Source organism: Chiroxiphia lanceolata, chromosome 5 (genome assembly GCF_009829145.1).
Source record: "Chiroxiphia lanceolata isolate bChiLan1 chromosome 5, bChiLan1.pri, whole genome shotgun sequence".
Lineage (NCBI taxonomy): Eukaryota > Metazoa > Chordata > Aves > Passeriformes > Pipridae > Chiroxiphia > Chiroxiphia lanceolata.
In genome coordinates, this window is record NC_045641.1 from 39,329,637 (window position 1) to 39,350,660 (window position 21,024).

Sequence of the window (21,024 nt, forward strand, 5' to 3'; positions counted from 1 at the left end):
AATCAAGTACAGAAAAAGAAAAGGGTAATATTTTTCATACAACACAATTATTTCTTTAAGATTTAAAGACCTTCCCAGACCTGAAATGGCTGCTACTTGATCTTCAGGTACATTCCCCTAACAACAGTTCGAAGCCTAGAAGTTGGGCTCAACGATCCTTATGGGTCCCTTCCAACTCAAGATATTCTATGATTTTATGTTCAGCCACATGAGAAGTTCCCTCTCAAAACTCTGGTAAACCCCCAAAGGGAATAAGGATACTGTGTTCAGGCACATTCTATTACTGGAACAGGCAATGCAATATTCTGGATGGAGAACTGAAGAGCTCTTTAAATTATAAAGATCTAGATTCACTTTCACATTGTTGGCAGCTCCAGCTACAAACATTTCATTATCTTAGCAGCTTTGTTACATCTTTCGTCACAAACATTGGCAAGGCTAAATTTCAATTGGAAATGCCCTATTGTAGCATTTCTGGAAGTATAAATATGGATGGAGTGTAAATTGGGATGGAGCACTTGCACTGCTGGAGAAAAAGCCAATAGTGCCCTCTTGTGCCTAATTACCAAAACAGCATCTCCAGGCTGCTGGGGATCTGCAGCTGAGTGTTGTGGACTTGGTAATATGGAAAATGGATTCTTTTGTTATTAGACGTGCTTACTTTACATCATGATAGGTTTTGTATTTATTTACTATTTATCTATGAGCTGCGCCTTAATATTTTAAGGTGCTTAAAATATTTCCAGAAATACATTAATACATCACACGACATTTTAGTTCAAGTTTAGAGGATTTGCAATTTATTTTTCCATCATCACTGTAGAATTTTCTTCTCTAGAATTACTGGAAGAAATTATGTGAAATCCACTTCTGTCATTACTGCCCTTGGAGACAAACTGAGCCCATCTAGCCATAGTGCAGTTTATTTTGTCTGAGTGGTTACTACGTGACTGATGACTGCATGACCATCTGTGCAACAGAACAAGAGGGAAATTTTGCACAAATAATTCGATGTTTATTAAACTATGAAGGATTTTGCAAGTGTTTGTCGCAATCATCTTAGCAGATTTGAGAAGTGAGAGGTTTAAAAGCTAATGACTTGGGAACGCTTAATTACTGAATTTGGGTAAAAGTGTAATCTGTTTATGAACTAAGACAAAACTGTGATTATTTTACCTCTCTCTGGGAGGGTCTCTATGTGCAAAGAGCACATCTGAATAGGAGTCTATGAGAGCTGTATCTAAAGAAACAAACCCTGATTGTTGTGAAATGGTTAAGTAATTTTAATTTTGCACTGCAGTAGATCAACTAGGTAGGCATGATTTTAGTAGCAGTAATTAAAAATGTGTTTGGCTCTTAGGATGTTGCGCCATGAATGTTTAATGTGGCTATCAGTTTCTCTAAAGCTATTTGTTTTACATTTAGGTTGTTTGGTGCCAAGGCAAGTGGTAAAGCTGCCTCTGCACCCAGTACTGAAGGTGTGAAACCCACATCGGCAATGCCCAGCCCTAGTACCACATTGGCACGGCAAGGCAGCCTGGAATCGCCATCCTCGGGCACAGGCAGCATGGGCAGTGCAGGTGGGCAAAGTGGTAGCAGCAGCCCCCTCTTCAGTAAACCTTCGGACTTAAATGCAGATGTTGTAAGCTTAAGTCACTCCTTGGCTTCCAGTCCTGCCTCAGTGCACTCTTTTACATCAGGTGGTCTTGTGTGGGCTGCAAACCTGAGCAGCTCTTCAGCGGGCAGTAAGGACACACCAAGTTACCAGTCCATGACTAGCCTTCACACCAGTTCCGAGTCTATTGACCTTCCTCTTAGCCATCATGGCTCTCTCTCTGGACTGACAACAAGCACTCAGGAGGTTCAGAGCCTGCTCATGAGGACTGGAAGCGTCAGATCTACTCTTTCGGAAAGGTGAGCTTGCCTATAGATATAGTGACCACAAAATCAGTGAGAGGCAAAAGGACAGGAGCCAAAAAAATAAACCCTCCACCTGTTTTGCTAAAGGGACACTGTTTAATTCGAAGCTTAGTTCTTTTTGTAAAAAAAGGAAGGAAGAAAAGAAAGCTGAAAGGCATTGGATGTGGAATCAACTGCCTTTTAAGGTCTTACAAGCACTTCTCCTATCTTGAGAAGTTTTTTTGTTTTCCTAGTTCTGGAGAATAACCAGAGAAAAGGGAAAAATTGTCTAATTAAAGGCAAATCTAAACAGCCAACAGCCACAAAATGATTCCTTCATGCTGGATCTACCTTCTGTCCCAGCAATTGGCAGCTCCAAAGATGTATCACTGCCCTCAATGTGATACAAACCTTCAACTGTGGGAGCAAACCTTCAGCTGTGGGATCCCACCACTTTTCTTTGAGATTAGCTCAAAGCACAGGCAGAGCTGATTGGTCCTGGCCTTCAGCTGCCCAATCCTGCCTTAAAACACTCAGTCCTGACAAGTTGCTTCTTACATGCTAATCATGTAATTATTACAGATCCTTACTGAAACGCACTTGCATTGGCAGGGAGACAGTTGACAAGATGGGATCCTCACTATATGCTCAGTCCTGGCCAAGTGTCTGGAACAAAGATATACAAGAAAGTGTTTTCCTCTGTTTGCTCTATTAAAGATCTTTTTGATATGTAGATGTTTTACCATATAAGTTACATTATAAAGAGGTGCAACCAGCCTGTATAGTTGTACCAATATTTTTTTTTATTTATTTTTTATTTTTCTTTTCCTTTTTTTTTTTTTTTGGAACATTTATTTGACTTTTGCAAGAGAGAAAAAATAATCTTTTTCCCCCTTTATATAAACCCCGAGATTTTTTAACACCAATGCTTTCCATATAGAGATTTCACTTCAGAGAACCAGCATTAAAAAAAACTGCAGTCAAAACCATAATGCTAAAAAACCCTTTGAAAAGTCTAGATGGAAACTTTCCACACATTTCATTCTCTTATATTACATTCATAAGTATTACTATATCAGCTAATAAGCATGCCTCTCACTAATATAAATTCTATAGTGTTTATATAAATATAAGCACTATAAAACATATATATGTACCAATATAATGTATGCTGGCAACAGTAGATAAAAATACACTGACACAGGAGTAATTTGTAATTTGCACTGTGCCTTTAATTTTTAAATAGAAATTTGAATTGTGTGCCATGATCTGAATGTGACAATATTTCTTAGAAGGCCAATTATTAATACTTAGCTTATAAAATCCATCAGTGCTACATATATGGGTGCTGAGGTCAACAGAATGATGTGGACAGGTAGGAATTTATGCCAAAGAATATATTTATACAGAGGATGTTAAACATCACATTTCAAATGTTAATGCCTTGGCATAAGCTCCTGAGCAACCTCCACTACTAATACTTCATGTATTTGTTCGGTGACTTAATTTCAGTGTTCCAAATACTTTGCCCTTGGCAATATTTTTAAGTTTCAGATTTGTGCATATGGGGATATTATGATTGAGTCCAGAGAGAGCCTTTTTTTATGTTGATCTGGCCTCAGAGGAATGTATGTACCTTGAGTAAATGGTGTCATTTCTTGAATTATAGCCTCAATAGGGTTTTTGCAGTTTGGTTTTTCTGAAGGGTCTGCTACAAGTGCTAAATTATTTCTAAACTCTTTTATACATTAAAACTTAAAAGTAGTAAAGTATTTTTTCCACAACAGAAGCATTAATTTGCTATATTGGAGACAGATAAGTTCAGCAACAGATTATATCCCTTTTCCTTTGTAAACTCAGATTATATTTTAAATGCCTCTGGCAATGCTAATTATAGCATGGCATGGCATAAAATATTATCTGCAAAGAGGCCTTTTCTTTTTTTTCAGTCACTTTAGAGCTTGCAAAAGACTGAATCAGCAGTCTGTGTAGTCAGATATACTAATATAATGTAGAGACAAAATCAGAAAGACTGAAGTGTACAATGAGATGCAACTAGGAAGCAATGTTAAGCAAGCAGACAAAGCCTGGGAAAAACTGAAAGCTAACGATAGATGATAGGAAAAAATATGGCTTTGCTTCACTGAAGCAAATTTGAACTGCAATTTTATAGATAAATGTCACTAATGGCAAGCATACTAAAAGGAAATGAAAAGGTTAAAGATTACTCCAGTTTATTGGTCCTGATGAACTTTTCATTTATGTACTTCTGAAATAACCCTGCAGTCATTCGAAATGAAGAAGAGTTTTCAATGGGTCTGTGCTGATGGAGTGAGGAGGAGACCTGGCATGGAGAGCGAGGGGATTACAGGAAGGCCACCTTGCGTGGAAAGAAGATATTAAACAAAATGGGTTAAGGGGCAGATAACATGGGATAAGTCATTAACAGTCTTTTAAATAAGACTAATTTAATTCATTTGCATCAAAACAGACTTTCTGAGTACAGGAAAGGAATTAGTAGATGCGATAAAAATCCTGAACTTAGTAGAGCTTTAAGTCCTATTCCAAATAACATTCTCATGAACAAACAGGGAAAATAAAGATGCTCGACTGGTTGGCAAAGACTTATTGAGGGTTAGTGACCAAAAGCTTGTTAGTCTGAAGGGATATAACACAGCAGGATATATTTGCACAGTTACAAAACGGAAAATGGTGAGGCTATTTTGCAGAAAGTGTCTAAGGAGTTATAGTGCCATTGCTGAGACAAAACATTTTGAAAATGAAAATATCACATATAAGTCTTGGAAAGTAGCTATCCCACTCTACTTTTTCATGTTAAGGCTTTAACTTGGAGACTTGGGGACATGAAGTTTTAAGAAAGACTTGATGCAGCTGGAAAGAACCCGGAAAATGAGAACAAAATTTCTGAGTTTTCTGTGAAGGAGAGTAGCCCTTGACTGCCTGAAAAAAATCAGTCACCTGCCATGGAGACAGCAAATCTGCAAGGTCTCTACTATATTTGTCTACATTGCCCACAGACAGTCTTCAGGCTACCCATTGAGCCATGGTATGGCATTAACAGAGCTCCCTGACAACTCCTGGAGTGAAGTGTTGAAGTTTACTGCAGCCAAATTTTGTATCATTCAATGAGATTCTTTTCCATTGTAATAGTGAGAAAATAGGCTCAGTAAATACTAACAAAATATTTGCCTTTTCAGCAGATTTTGCATCTCTCAGGCCTTTTGCTGGTTTTGCACTAGCAGTATTTATTTAGACAAGTCTAATTCTGTTGTCATGGCAGTATAACTCCCTGTATGGGAGGACACTTGTATTTTACCTTATAAAAATCTAGAAGGATTAAAATAAAACATGCAGTACCTATTCTCTAAAACAAAAACATCTTCAGGAGTTAATTGGTGAAATATCATTGCTTTAATTGTAAAATTTTCCAGGTGGACACATCACCACTAGTTCTTTAAAATACTTAATTGCTGTTGGGCATTGCAAATTTGTGACTTTCTTCTACTTGGTCTGAGTGACAAAGCAAGGGATGCTTAAAAATGCAGAAATATAGGAATTAACAGTGGTCTCAGCAGCAGTAATAGCTGCATTTTAAGATTAGAAGAGTGGAAGTGGTTTCTGATTGCGTAACTGGCTTTTTCTGGTTTGCTTTAAGAGAATGTTTCATTTTGAAGGCCATGAAAGTGCATTGAAATCCACTTATGCTCTTCAAAACTTTCAATTATTTTAAATTATCATCATAATTGATGGTTGTGCTTTTCAGGTATGAAACAGTACATCATGTATCAGATTTTCTTATGTCCTCAACCATTTGTAGAAACTCATTTATAAGACCCATATCAGCTTGGCCCAGACTGTCACAGACCTCTCTAGTTGTTTGTTAGCTTGCAATAATTTGTTTTATTCCCTAAACAACTCTGAAACAGTTATATATATAGCCCAAAGTATTATAGCCTCTTCCTGAGGTAACCTCAACACCAAGGGCAGGTAGGAAACTGAGAACTGACAGGCTTTCTGTAATAGAAGTTGCAGTGAGTTTCAGCAGTGCAAAATAAACAAAAGAGAACCAGATACAGCGGGCTTGATTACTTCAGCCTACATCTGCATGCACCTTCCTGCAAGAATGCCTTTTGCAATTGAAATGGCAAAGGAAAATATCAGGAATATTATGATATTCTCATCCTCACTTTATATTACTATTTGTTCATGTATGCATTTCTTCTTTTAGGAAAGGAATGACTTTTTTATCATATCATCCTTAGAAATCTAAGGTAAATTCAGTTCTATTTACCAAAAGTCCAGTTTCTGTAGAAGTATTGTCCCCAAATTTTGGTGGATGAATTATTTCAGATACTAAAACTTTTTGATCTGAAGTAATAGTTACATGAAACCATGGTTAATGGTTTCATACAATTATCCGAAATCTAGGGGCATCTTCATAAGCTTTAGTATTTTAAAAACACAGTATGAGTATTTGCTACACTCACTTTTATGCAGCTGCAATAACTCCACGCTTATGTTGAGGAATATTCACCCCTATTTCATTTGAGTATCTGAATTCAAAAGTTTTTTTGCAAAATCCTATGGTCTCTACTAGTCTGCTTAACTGACTGACATAACTTTTGGCTTGTGGATTGCTTTAAAGGAGTACTGACTCCTTTATTTTTAGATAATGCGCTATCAATTATTTTGAAATACATATATCTTCAAGTAATATTAGAAAATATATCGTTCATTAGGATTTTTAAGTATTAGCAGAAGAAACTGGTGTTATTATGATCATGTTTATTTTTTTTAATTTAGAGGTGCATAAAGGTACATAAGAGAAATCAAGGCCCCATTTTTCTCTATAAGGGACAAAAAATAAGTGAATTGTGCACTCAAATTTATGCTGGCTTTTTATCAACCATTCTTGGTCCTGTTAGTTATGTTGGGAGCAAAATGCTGAAAATACATCCTCTGTCCAACATGGGACTATTCTCACATGGACTATAATACCTGTGCTGAAATTCTGCTAAATTTCTCCTTCCATTTCCTTTCTCCACATGCAGAAGAAGGCCCTTATTAAATTATTAAATTTGCCTATAAAACTTTCTGTTGGCAAGAGTGGTTTGCTTCCATTACTTAGAGCCCTAATATTAATGGATTGTTAATGCCAACAGTGTTTTCACTGGTTTTACCTGCTTGGATCAAGGTTACATAACAGTAGGACACCCATCACTTCCAGAACAATAGGAAACCACCTTTAATAAAGGTGTGAGAGTTTTCTTGGGTAGGAAGAATCCTAAGTTACTGTTGCTCTCAGAGCTGTGATTATGATATGTAGTACAGAAACTTTCTAAAGTCATTTCACCATTTAATCCATACAGTAACACTAAGTTATATTCTTAATGGAAAAATACTTGATGGTAATTAGTTCAACCCACACCAGTCAGAGACTGAATTACCAAGATTTTATGATGAAATGCCCAAATGACAGTTGTTGGAAGGAAGGCTAGTGGGTGCCCTTCTGGTCATGGGGTTTAAATGAGGAAAACTCCAGCCATGGATTTTGGGTAATCAGCTGCTCTGACACCATGTGTGCATGAATATTGAACAGTGTTGCTCTGGTGCCAATTTTCATTGTCTCCACCATCACCTTACTATGTGAGCCTCTCAACATAGCCAAGAGCCTGTATCTTTAGCACATATTTCTACATGCAGAGCTGTCATTTGGCTTCTGGCAAGGCCATACTGTCCCTTAGCAGGTGCCACGACCTTCACTTCTTTTTGAAATCTATTGGCTTATCATAGACAACTGTGAAAAATAAAGATTCATACTGTGACCATATGATTCTCATACAGATTGCAGAGTGAAGCTGTGGGAAGGTTAGAAATGGTAAAGAAGCACTTCTTTCTGACTTGGACAGTCTCCAAATTACTATTGACCCAGCCCAGAGCACATCTAGATGAAAAATGAATGTGCAGCAGTCCATGTCCTATTGTCCCCTCCAATGAATAAGGGATTTATCATGAAAGTTATATTAAAAAGCATTAAATGACCTTCTGTTATGCATACAAACCTAGAGCTTTAAAATTTGTTATTCTGAACAGTCCTGTTTACTGTATGTCCTTAGGGATTTTTTTTGTTTTAACAGCACGCAGCTTGACAGAAATACACTACCCAAAAAGGGATTAAGGTATATACTTTTTTGAGCATGACTGCTGCTTCTTTGTTTTCCTATAACCTTTTCTACACTGCCTCTACTTTTCTTTCTCCTTTTGTTGATCTTGTTTACAACAGAATTCTTGGAATTTAGATTCAAACCAGAAAATGTAGATTTTAACAACGGACCTTTTCTTTCCAAGTCTACCTAATGAATAAATTTTCTTTCAAGATGTGTCATGAAAAGTAAATACTTTTAAGGATCATTTCCTTATGCAATGAATCTTAAAAGGCATTGAATCCTGGAGAGCTAAAAGAGACATAACAAGATACTTATGCAATTTAATAGGACTAATTATTGAAAACATTACTGAGAAAAACAAGTGGTGGATCTGAACTTGAACTCTAAATGGAAACATTAATGAAATTTGAATTTAAGATCTAGTAAAGGTAGGGCTAAGAAATACTAATTTTATTATCCAAGGTTTGTAAGTATAAAATTAATCCCACTCCAGATAGCCTTCTTGGTCCCTATCCAGCAGTACTCAGATTCCAACTTTGCTACTAATTCCCTACTAAACAGAGCTGTCTTCATCACAGAAAACAGAATGCATCCACCCTCTTCTCTGATCCATGGTTAAAAGAGGGGATCGTTAGGTAACTCGGCTGGTCTCATCAGGCATGGAAGACTATCTCCCCAATCCAAGAAAAAGATTTGGCAAGCAAGGATATATGTGCATGCGCAAAGACACTCTGCAGCCTTCCAGTCACTGAAATATGCAGTAAATCTCTTGAGTCATGGATAAATAATATTTATGAAATTTTAAGATAGTGCGAAACCGTTATCACTATAAAGCACCTTCTGCCCTTCTGTACTAGCTATTCCTTAATAAGAATTTAATCAAATCTCCTGTTATCCCAAAACAATCATTTTGGATTTGGAGAGAAATGGAAAAGGTGGAAGACACGAAAGAGGCATAATGGCAACTCTTCAAGGGTACAATGGGATGATCAAGGTTTGTGGCTGTACAACTGTAACGGTGGCTGCAAGCCGAAAGTGAAATGGAATGGGAAAACTGCTTATAGGCATGTAAGCCTGATCAGTTAGCCAAGAAAAAATGTCAGTTTGATTTAACGTGCAGAGATCGCAGTCCAAAACTCAGATCCTTAATTCTCATTTTGCCATCTTTCCAATCTGATAACCGCTTGGTAAGTCTGTGCTCTACCACAATTACAGGCAAATATCATAGTGTCATTTTGAAAGGGGAAAGGAAGTAAATATTTAATAAGAACAAGATGGTTTAGTGCCATAAAATATTGTACAAAACCCCAATCACAACACAAGAACTTACATGTTCATTTAATCTTCTTTCTAAGCAGAAACACTTGTGCCTCATGAGCCTGAAGCCAGAATATCAAAAGCGCTTTCTCCTCTTCTGCTGTTTGGGGAACACTGAAGGCTCATGACAGTGGTGAAAAGGTGCTCATTTATCAGCAGCAGATTGTGCTGAACAAAGCAGGCTATTGCAGACATTGTTGAAAACAACCTATTAAGATCCATACTGCCTGAACATTTTAATATTTAACCACTGCCAGAATTGCTCTTCTTCCAGCCTAGCGAAGAGAGGCTGAGCCAGTGAGTTACCAGTTCTCCCTCTTAGCCCATGTGCCACATTGCACTTGTTTTATTGGTTTGCCATAGGAAGCAGCTGATGAATTATTTGATTGCCAGACTTCTTCCTTCCAGAGAACTTGTTTCTGCTAGTTGTGGATTTTTCCTGTCCCTTTCCCTCCCCCCAGTTTGGGGCAGGACACAATGCCTGTAGCATTCAGAGCAGCAGACATCATGTGTATGACCATGAGTAGCTGTCATTACCAATGCAAATTCCTTTTTCAGAGTTGTTGATCTCTTTCACTCCTGTCATCTAACCAATTGCCCACAGGATCTGTGGCAGATGTCATCTTGTAAGTGGCTACTCACATTTCTTGGCTTCTAGTCTGTTCATTCCCCATCCTAACCATACAGCTTCCGAGCTTTTGCATCAACCTGTACACTTCCTATAGCTTTGAAGTCCTTTCCTGTCAGCTCAGTTGTCTGTTTGCAATGTTTATCATCATATCTCTTCAAAGAAAAGGAATGCTCTTTTGGGGAGGGGGATTAGGAGGAAAGGGGCTTCAAGTCCTGTACTTTTTCTGATGTAATCTGATGGTAAATTTTACCTTGTTGAAACCCCTGGTAATAGTCACTTGGCTAGACTTGCTGCTTTCCAAGGGTTTTGTCCTATCTAACTGGTGAAGGGTATTTACGTGACTGTTTCTTTCCAAGACATCACTTTGTCATTGTCTTGAGCATGTCAGCTGTGGTTTTTCAGGTATACGCCATCATCCCGGCAGACAAGTCAGGAGGAAGGCAAGGAATGGCTACGCTCCCATTCAACTGGAGGCCTGCAAGACACTGGGAGTCAGTCCCCGCTTGTTTCTCCTTCAGCTATATCTTCATCTGCAACTGGAAAATATCACTTTTCCAACCTGGGTAAATGCTGTTTCCCTTCACTGTTTCTCCCACTCTGTAATAGAATCATGCAATTCAACCATTCATATTTCTTAGTCTGCCAAACTAGGTAGTTTATTTTACATCTCCATCACCACATTGTGGTACCTCACTAATGAAGGGAAACTCACGGTGTTGTTAATGGAGTGGGCCAGGGTACCTCCTATTTTGTATACAGAAAAAAATGCACAGATACTCTAAGAATTGTCCAAGGAGATAAAAATTTGAGGTAGAGCTGGAATTACCTTCTAGTTCAAAGCTACTCATTTTTTAAGTTTCACAGTCAGTAGGATTCTTTCCAGTGACTTTAGTGAATGTCAACCCAAACAGAAAACATTTCTTTTTTCCTACGCAGAGGTTTGCTTTGCGATAGACCTTTCCAATGTGTTTCAGTAGCTGGACCTGGCTATAACTGCACTGGGCCCAATCCAAATCCTAACCTTGGATGCAATATAGTATTTTGGCATGTGATTCACATTGCAGATTTATTTGATTACAGGTCAAGATTCAGGCTTGGTTCACCTGAATCTCGTTTTGAGTTAATCCAACACAAGTTTAGTTTTCTTAATTTTATTTTTTTTCTTTAATTCTTGATAGAAAACCACTTATTTGGGCTGCACTTGACATACCTAGATTCACAATGAGCTTTTCATGGTTTAGGCCCTTACTGAGGAACCTTTGAAGGATTAACACTTCCATCACTCTGTCTCAGCTTATGGCATCTTTAGGTTACAATCACTCAAAAGAAATTTGATCAGACATACAAATGTTGATCTTTATTACATATGGGAGAAGGAGTTGAACAAAGCTACTTTTAAAAAGTAAATTGGATCCTGGCTAAGCAAGGCACTCCTTTGAATTTTCCTCCTGTAGTTTTAGGCACAGCTCTTTATAATCAGTTTTTCTTTTCCTTTTTGTTCATAGTTCTCATACTCACAACAGAGAGCAATGAAATTGTGGAGTTTAAAATTTATTTTGTCATTGTCCTTTTCTTCTTTCCATTATCATAGCCCTATGGAGTAATTTGTTCTCACAACACAGCTGTTCTGGTAGTTTATAACTTAAGGCACATTTTGCATGATCTGAAATAAAAGTCCAAATGCTGAGGCTGAATTTGGTTAGACAAATTTCCTTCTAGGCATTGAATTTGTGTGGTCAAGGTGAACCATAACCAGGCTTTCCTTCCTACTGGCAAACAAACTTCACAAAAGCTTAAAGTAGGTTCATCAGTGCTGTACTGGATTTCAACCATGAGTGATCAGACTACACCTGTTTATTAGGATGAGATTCAACTGGCCTATGCAGGAATTTTAGCCTAATATAGTGGTAGGTGCTCCTGAAAACCAAAGGATAAACGTCTTGCATATGCCAATAAACCTTGGTCTTAACAGTAGACAGTAATGTAGGCATATAACAATAAAATACAGATACTAATTAATTGAGATGCTTATGAAAAATACTTATGACTTCTTATTCCTTTTTAACTTTTGAATCTCTGCCATTGATTTTCTGTCTTGGGCTGACAAAGTGAACAAGTGTGTTCAGACACCAGTGTTAGTGTTACCATGTGTTTTACAGGATTAATCTCATCCAGCTCCAGCTCCTTTAAGGTCATCTGCTTCACCTTTTTGTGGTGTCTTTAAATGTAGAAATAAAAGCCTTTCATTTTCTCAACAGCATGAAGTCCACCTAACCATGCTTATCCTACATTACAGTTTTTTGCAGAACCAAAATTAACTTAATGGAAATGTGCTTCATTAATAAGGCTTTGTATTCTAGTGAGTCCTACCAACCTATCACAGTTTAACCTTCCTGGACCCAGCATGATGCGTTCAAACAGCATCCCTGCACAAGACACTTCTTTTGATTTATATGATGACTCCCAGCTGTGTGGCAGTGCTACGTCCTTAGAAGAGAGACCACGAGCAATTAGTCATTCAGGTTCATTCAGGGACAGCATGGAAGAAGGTAAGACTGGATTACTATTTGGATCAGCAAATGGTTCCCAAAATAGATGTCCAAAGTGCAGTAAAATTTTAAAATATTTCTTCTGCAACATAAAAACTTCAATGATTTTGTGAAGTTTTTATTAATTTTGCTGAGTTGGACTCTCAGGCCTTCCATACCCTAAAACGTGGAAGGTATTTCTTTCACCAAGTAATATGCACTGCTGTGTTTCTGATACATGTACAAATCCTCTATAAGAAATTTTGGAGGAAAGGAAGCCATTCTTGGAAAAATTATTTTATTCTTTTTGCTTCTAAATCTGCAATGTCGGAACATACCTTGACTACTTTGTTTCTATGCTTTCTTATTCCTACTTCTGTACTTCCTTTTTTTTTCCCCCAAAACCAATGCTACTTAGCATGCCCTTTCTTTTGTAGTCATTTCCTACAGCCTCCTACAGCAAACACTATGTGAATTTCTATATTTAAATTCTGTCATTTAATCTGAACTCACTACTTTATGCAGATTATTACTGTTGGTCTGCTTTCTTTAATGCTATGTGGAACACCTGAAACTTGGGGAATATGTTATGGTTTGATTTTGGTTTTGCTCTTTTTTATTCACAGAGTACCTGACAACTTCTAATTAAATGCACTGTAAAATTTTCTTCTATCTAACATTTCTGGTAAATCTGATTATTTACAATTCCCCTAAGTGCAAAGTTCTCACAGCTTTTAATTAAAAAAAAAAGAGACAATTAAAATTTTGTGGAGATTCTCTCTATGTTATCTCACCAATATTGTCTACTGCTAAGCAATGACAGTATAAATGATCTTTATAACAGGCAAATAAAAAAATCTCCCCCTAGCTCTAAAGTTCATAGTTATGAGATAAAAGGGGACAAAAAAAGTCCTAGATGAAACAACAGGCAAGTAACACTTCTACTTTTTGATTCCTTTTACTGTATTTTAGATGATATATGAGGCAGACATCTGGGTATATAATACTAGCAGCAGGGTACAGGACAACTCAAGCTGTGAGTTGCCAGCATGGAAAGGATGGCTGACTGCACAGAAGCATATCACATAACTCAAGGACAGAGCTGAATACAGACCCTTTGCTGAGGAACAGAATTACCAAAGGAAACAGTGGAAGAATAATAGAGAAAACAAGGAAAATAATTTATGCATAGAAAAAGAGGTGTTAAATGTAGAATTTCAGTAATGGGTCAGCAGTGGCTTTGATGAAAGCTTTTTCATTTGTTATGTTTCATATCCAGCTGGAGTGGATAACCATGATCAGCCTGAGTAAATGAAAGTCAATGCAGTGATAATAAACAGATTTCAGCAGTTTGCAGTCATTAGAGATTGACATGAAATGATGCTGTTGGAAGGTCAAATGTATTTTAAGATAGGAGCTCTGAGGAAGGATAAAGTGAAAGAAGTGAGGTAATGCATGGAGCCACTGTGTCTAAATCCGAAATGAGAGTTTAGCTGACAGATTAAAACCAGAGTCTGAAAACCAAACATATATTGGCAGCCACAGAATTCAGTGGTCAGTGTACTGCATTTCTATAAATATTTGCCTAGTTACAAAACTAGATTTAAAGTCCATTTGGCTAATCCAAATATTCTTGTGTCGGTTTTTGGCATACAGATGCCAAGTAACTATTAAAGCAAAATAATTTATTTACTAAACCTTGACAGATTATAAATACCAGAAGAACTTGTGAAACAAAATTATAAAGAGATGATGAAATAAATTAACTTCTTCAAAATTCTCTATGGGTGTAGCCTTTCTCAAAAGAGTCATCAGAAGCAGAAGGTGCAATTTTGTTTCAGTTTTAGTCTTCACTTGCCATTTTCAGACTGGCTGGGCACTCCATTTTTTAAATTGCAGCCCTACAACATTCCCTCGATGCTCTTGAGACTGATTCCACTGATGATTAGTGGAAATAATGGCCCTATGTCTCACAGTAACCCCTTCCCATGGACCACGACTACACGAGTCAGCATTGTGCTGAGCAAAGCTTGGGAGCTCACACCAGGGAATGTGAACTGTTCTCCAAAACATCATCTCTTATTAAAATAATTTGCTCAGTTTAGGACAGATGTATAAGCAGCTCAATTTCTAGTTTCTCTAAAGACTGTATTTATCAAGTGATTTCTTGTCAAAACAACAAAAGGGATGCTTGGTTTGCTGATAATAATACTGAAAGTCATTGGCTCACTCTCCTTCCCTATACACAGAAAGTGTTTTATCTGTATAGGACAATCTTTCTAAATGCAGGGAAATCTATCAATAAATTTCTATACTCATAATTGCTCTTTGTACAAAACTGGTTCTCATTTTAAAAACTTGTTTAGTTATTGAGCTACATGGGAGAAGTTTTATGCTTTTATCAATATTTCATGTTGTTTTTTTTTTTTTTAAAGTACATGGGTCCTCATTATCACTTGTCTCCAGCACATCCTCTCTCTACTCTACGGTGAGTATTGACATTGTAAAAAAAGTTCTGCCTGCCTTAGTTCTTGTTCATTGTTCATGACAATTTCAATACTTTGAGATTTGGAAGAATTTTAAAATTTTACCTCAATAAAGTAGGAATGTTTATTTTCAACTTTTTATTACTGCATGCTATTTTAGAAAACATTATTTTCGTCTTTTTTGTTTATTGCTTGTAACAGTTTAAAATCACCTAGTATACATTTTGAAAGCTAAAAAGAAGATAATGGTCTAAGTGTCTCTTTAAGAGGGGTCCTTATGCTATTGTAGTTCATAATTTTGAGTGATTTTGCTTAATTTCAGCTAGCTTTCTGATTGCACAATTTACAAAGTAATTAAATCCTAGCACTGTTTGAGGTACACTTCTTGAAAACCGCAAGATTGCTTTAGGGTAAGGGAGATACAGTTTAAATGTCTACTGATCTTTCTTGCAAATGACAGCATCTGGATGTTATTTACAAAGAGAAAAGTAACTTTAAAAATTTTAATCTTAGTTAATTAAACTAATTAGATTTGCTTCTAGCTCCAGAAGTTGTTCTGGGTTTGATTTTTGTCTCTATTTTATTGTTTTAATATGTTTCTTTGTTATCTTATGGGGGTGTTGTACATTTTGCATAATTTATTGCTTCAGTTGTTCTACTAATGAGAAATCATCCATAGGGGAGCAGTTTAACAGGCTTGGACATTCCCTTGAGGACACAACTGTTGCTTTGCAACCTATTTGCTAACTACAATTACATGCTGTAGTAACCCTTTTACAGAGGAGAGCAACCCACTTAACTGCTTTCATCCCATGCATTCATGAAAAGTCTGTGTCCTCTCCATATTTCCAGGTGTCTCTCTGAGTTATGTTTAATTAGAAAAAGGTTCATACAAAGGCATTTCTAAAACATCAAGAACACATGCATTAGGTTTGTCCAGGCCTTAAACTGCAAGTTGCAAGTAATTCTAGTCCAGACCAGTCCCTAATTACTTGGGAGTGGGGAAGAGGTTGGGGATGTAGAATGTGTATGCAAACTGGCTGCACATGAGGTATGACTAACATTCAGAGTAAAGCTTCTCACTTATGTGTTGGTGGTTGAAAAATATTTATTACTATTTTACTGTCTATGAGACACTATGATCAGTTTGCATGGGAAGCGGCATTCAAAATTATAATTCAAGATGTGATTCCAAATTTTAGAAGAATGTTATGAAACTGATAGATGGTAAAAATTGAATTATACAGTGACACAGGATGCTTTCAGCACCCAGTCAGTAAGTGTGAGATATCTGTGCTCTGATGTTGTCTAATGTAACAAGAGTTTACTAGTACTTACTTACTTCAACATTACAGAATATCTTGGAAATATCACCTAAACCCAGTGATAGTAAAGAACAGTATTTTTCCTGCAAAATAAACTTTAAACTGCTTACCTAGGTTCATCCTATGCATATCTTCCGAAATTTCTGACTGTGAATTCACATTGTAGCCTCCTTAAGTAATGGATTATGTAGGCAAGATAAGTAGAAGTTGCAGAAAAATCTGTAAAGGGCCAGAAAGGAATTGATATGACAAAATTACTAGGATTGAATTTAGGGATGATTTTTGAACTGAATTTCTTCTGCCTTATCCCTCTGTGAAAAAAAGCTTAAACTTTTAGCAGTAAGTCAGAAGATGAAGCACAAGTGGAGTATAGAAACATGAAAGGTTGACAATCAATATCATATCAGCTGAATGCAGGGAGCAATGGGATAGCTTCACAAGGTTATGGCACATGTCAGTTGGTTTCAGCTATTACTAGATTCAAGGAGGAGTACAAGAGCTTTTTTACCTTTCTTAAGCAGGCCAAAATCACTGAGCAGGAATTCTAAAGCAGCTGCCTTTTCAGAAGTATCTCAATCAAACGTATTTGTCAGATTTCTCGAGCATTGTCTTAAGCCTTGGTGCTAGCAGTTCTCTGCACCCTAATCAATGGAGAGTTTCAGATGAAGTACTAAATAAATATGAAGATCATTATGTATTATTACCAATGGATAGTTGAAAATCTTTAAGTTATTCTATGAAGAATGTTTCTTTGGGAATTAGATATGATATTCAGAAGAGACATTTCATGATTTACTACCATTGAAATGAGTAAGTCCAGTGACACAGAAGTTCTGCATTCTCTACTGTTTTCTGTATGTATTGGCTTTCTTCTTTACTTGCATTTGGATTTTCAGAACTTAACTTGCATGTACAGAGACAGCCATTTTGTTTCACTCAAAAATATGCCATGTAAGCAGACTTAGTAGACTGATTCAGTTTTGGCAGTGAATACATCTAGTGCTCTGAGAAATTGAACAAATTATGATAGGTTGTCTCCAGTTTTAATCTCCTTCTCTGTAGGGGAGACACTTAAATTTTCACATATTTAGTTGACTCGCTAGGCTTCATTGATTGTGCTAAGCCAAGCTCAAAGGAGATGTGTGAGGACATGTCATTTGTATGTTAATATTCTAAGATTTCAAAAATAGAAAAAATAATCTCTACAAGGATGGGGTGCATGCATAAGATGGAGGAGTAGAGGGAGAAAAATAATTATTTCCTTTTAGAGCCTTTTGAAGCAATGGCCGAGTCCTCAGTTACAATGGTGTCAGCATGAACTTAAGTAAAAACCGTTGTTAGATTTTATTTTTAACTTGATAGTATCCCCAGAATCCTCTTCTTTCTTTTTCAATTACCTTATACTGGCCACAAAAGCTGACTTGTGGTAGCCACCTCTCTGAACTCAGGAAGAAAGGCAACGCTTCCTTGTGCAGTGAGGGAGTCCTCTGGTAACAATATAGAGCATTGCCTTCATTAACAGTCTAGGGACAACACCACATCCCCATATGGCAGTTTTAGGAAAGGTCATCAACCTCAATTTTTTTTTCATGGTCATCCTCTATCCCTTTGTGACTTTCCACACACTGCTTGTTTGAAGTAACAATAATGGGAATAGAATTCTTTTTTTTCTCTGTGGGCAGATCTCCTTTTTGCAAACATAGATCAGAAAGTTAGTGTGTCACAGTATGAGCATCATCTCAGTTCTGGCAAATAAAACTATCATTATACTAAATCATCCTCATGTAGTGATGTATCAGGTATTATAGTAGTTTCAGTCAAAAGCTGTTGCAAAGGTTAATATCATAGCATCATGGTCTGTTTAGTGACTGTTAATAGGTAAGCATGTATGGAAAGAGGCATTTTTCAGAAGTCTTCTCCCCTTGCACCAGGGAGAGCAAGAAAACATTTCTATAATAAATCATTAAAATTTTAATGGCAAAAAATATATACCTAATACAGGCCTAAAATCAACTATATTAATTTGTAATAGCACAGACTGCCCAGTGTTAGAGAATCTTCTTCAGAAACATTACCATGGGTTTTCTCAGTGTTTGTAGTGTTATTTATAGATAATTCTTCTAGCTACATTTTCCTTTTACTGCTTACTTCTCTTCCAGAACATGCTAGACTGCTTCTCTGAACTTGGGCCACCTCAGACTATGGGGTGGATCGATTTCCAGTACATTAACTGATTCTTATTTTATGTTGTGAAAGGGTTCCTTTCTCAAGGCACTCCATTCCTTTCCATTAGAATCCCACTAAAGCAAGATTTCTCTGTCCACCAAATGTCACCTAAATAGGACAAATCCCATGCTTAGAAATTGAATGACTTTCAAAGGTTTGCCTTGCAATGGTTTAGTTTCTTGCCTTGTTGAAAGAAAAGGCTGCTGAGTAAATAGCTTCATTATATGACACAATACCTTACAATATGGAAAATATCTAAAATTGTTAAATGATATTAGCAAGTTTAAGTTAAAACTTTAACATGTCTTGATAGCTCTTAATATTTTGGTCAGTATTTTGTATGGAAGAAATTACTTTAAACTGCAAGTACCTCTCACCTTCCCCCATGTATGTTTTACAGGTGCACTGACAACTTTTCTTAGCAGGGATTAGTTATTATTGTATCAGGAATATTGCTTGGTATGCAGTAAAACAAATATAATTCTAGGAGGCCTAATAATCATTGTGGTGTAAAAGTTTGCTTATATCAGGCTAAGGTCCATGCAGTAACAGCATAGTACATTTTCTTTTGTATCTTAGAAATATAGCTGCAATTTCTGCAGTTCTGGTCCTATTCTCCCTTTATCCACTGTTTCATGTCGTTAGCATGCTGACATACTCTTTGGGGTTTCAGCTGGAGCCTTGCCAAGTAAGTTGAAAGGAATTCCATTTATTGTTTTTACTGGATACCTTCCTTAAATGTAATGGATTCATGAAGCTATTCATTTCACTTCGGTGTAGCTGGCTCTTATATTCTATTACACCGATTATGTTGCACACTGATTCTAAGCCATTTCTTCTTTGTTTTCTTCCAGGCAGAAGAAAAAGCACATTCAGAGGTAAGAACTTTTCTTCATTTTTATATTTATGCCTAGCATTATATTATTTTATAGTTTATTGTTTACTTGCTATGGCTAAACTGCCTAGTCACTGGGAAAAATACACTCTGTGTCTTTGCATCCCCTTTTAAGAAGTATAAGTAAAAGCCTGGTGCAGCTTTTAGTGTACTGGAAGGTGTTTTCTTAACATTCTGCTGAAGAAAGCCTCCTGGCTGCCATTCTGAAAAGATGAAAAGAATCAATGAGAATTGGGCATTGAGTTGAGGAGTTGTGATAGGTCGGATTTCAGACTTAATGCCACTCTTGTGCTGGATCTTAAGGACTGTGCAATTCAAGGTAATGTGCTGCCTTTCGGGAGAAAAATACTTCAAATGATTGCTTTGAACTTCTCTCCCTTACATTTTGCATTATATTAAATTTCTGAAAGTGACCGCTTTGATGGATTTCAGAGCAATGCAGATTGATTTCAGATATAAATCAAATTTGACATGGAAAATAGCTTCTTTCTCCTCACAGTGTATAAGAATGGGTGACAAGCCTGAGTCAGCAGCTGGATACAATTACAGCCTTTCTCAAAATGAAGTCCTGGTTGTATTAAAAGGGCGCCAAGGAGTAGCAGCAATAAAATACAGCAGCAAGGGGTGCACTTCCACTTCACAGAGCTACATGCCTTCCAACTCATGCATTTTTGCTGCTCCTATTTTTACTGTTCTAGATATTTCAAGATACTTTGAGGAAGTTCAACAAATAAACATATTCTTCCTCCTTGGTGCAGTATATTTCAATATACTTTCTACCTGAATTATCTAAGCTCACTTCTTTTAAAATTAAAACAAAGAAGCTAAAGAGGCATGCCATAGCTCAGTAGCATAAATTACAATTTCTTATTTTATTGCCCTCTATATATGCCTGTATACAGAGGTGAAACAACATTTCTTTCTTGTGTGTTTCAACATGATGTTTTTTCAGTATCTGAGTCTTCTTGTGATGCTCTTACAGGAGATATTGAACAACATTTCATGAGACCTACCTCTGTGTAGCTGCAGGAATATGATGAAAGTGTAGCTTAAGCAGGAACATCAAATAATTGCACTTGAAAACCAAAAACTTGGAAAAAGAAAAGAGTCAGCCCAGGATGGAGAACAGCTTGATAATCTGTCTTCTTTGCACTAAGCCAGTGTAAATGACCTAGCTATTTTTGTATTGTGGAAGTACATAATACCAGCTTTAATTCTTAAAGCTTGTGCAATATTCCTTGTTGATTTTCATGGGAGTCATAAAACTAAAGCACTGCAATAGTCTTTAGTAGTGGCTGTTATATGTTCCCTTTCCTAGGCTAGCTTCACACATTTTGCTTCTCTAGTCTGGAATAATTTCTTTTATGTCTGAATACGAAAGGGTTTTCAGAGTGAATCCCATGCTGTGCTTCAGTTCAGTACAATGCCCAGAAGTCCCAGTAACATCTCAAATAGGGTTAAAAGAGCTTAAAATGGTATGCAAGCTTCATGCTAGATATCTATCCCAGCTGCAGTATAAACAGGATGTA

The 21,024-nt window shown here is 36.8% G+C and overlaps 1 protein-coding gene across 5 annotated transcripts in view; it reads left to right on the forward strand.

Moving 5' to 3' along the window:
* NAV3 (neuron navigator 3) overlaps nucleotides 1-21,024 on the forward strand; it is a 257,821-nt gene that overhangs the window by 197,342 nt on the left and 39,455 nt on the right. For 3 of the 5 annotated variants that reach the window (XM_032687747.1, XM_032687746.1, XM_032687751.1), the window contains 6 exons: nucleotides 1,426-1,914; nucleotides 8,058-8,099; nucleotides 10,438-10,598; nucleotides 12,396-12,584; nucleotides 14,999-15,051; nucleotides 19,455-19,478. In XM_032687747.1, the coding sequence (XP_032543638.1) occupies nucleotides 1,426-1,914; nucleotides 8,058-8,099; nucleotides 10,438-10,598; nucleotides 12,396-12,584; nucleotides 14,999-15,051; nucleotides 19,455-19,478 (958 nt within the window). The remainder of the gene's footprint in view (nucleotides 1-1,425; nucleotides 1,915-8,057; nucleotides 8,100-10,437; nucleotides 10,599-12,395; nucleotides 12,585-14,998; nucleotides 15,052-19,454; nucleotides 19,479-21,024) is intronic. The other 2 variants (XM_032687749.1, XM_032687750.1) reach the window with 2 other exon arrangements.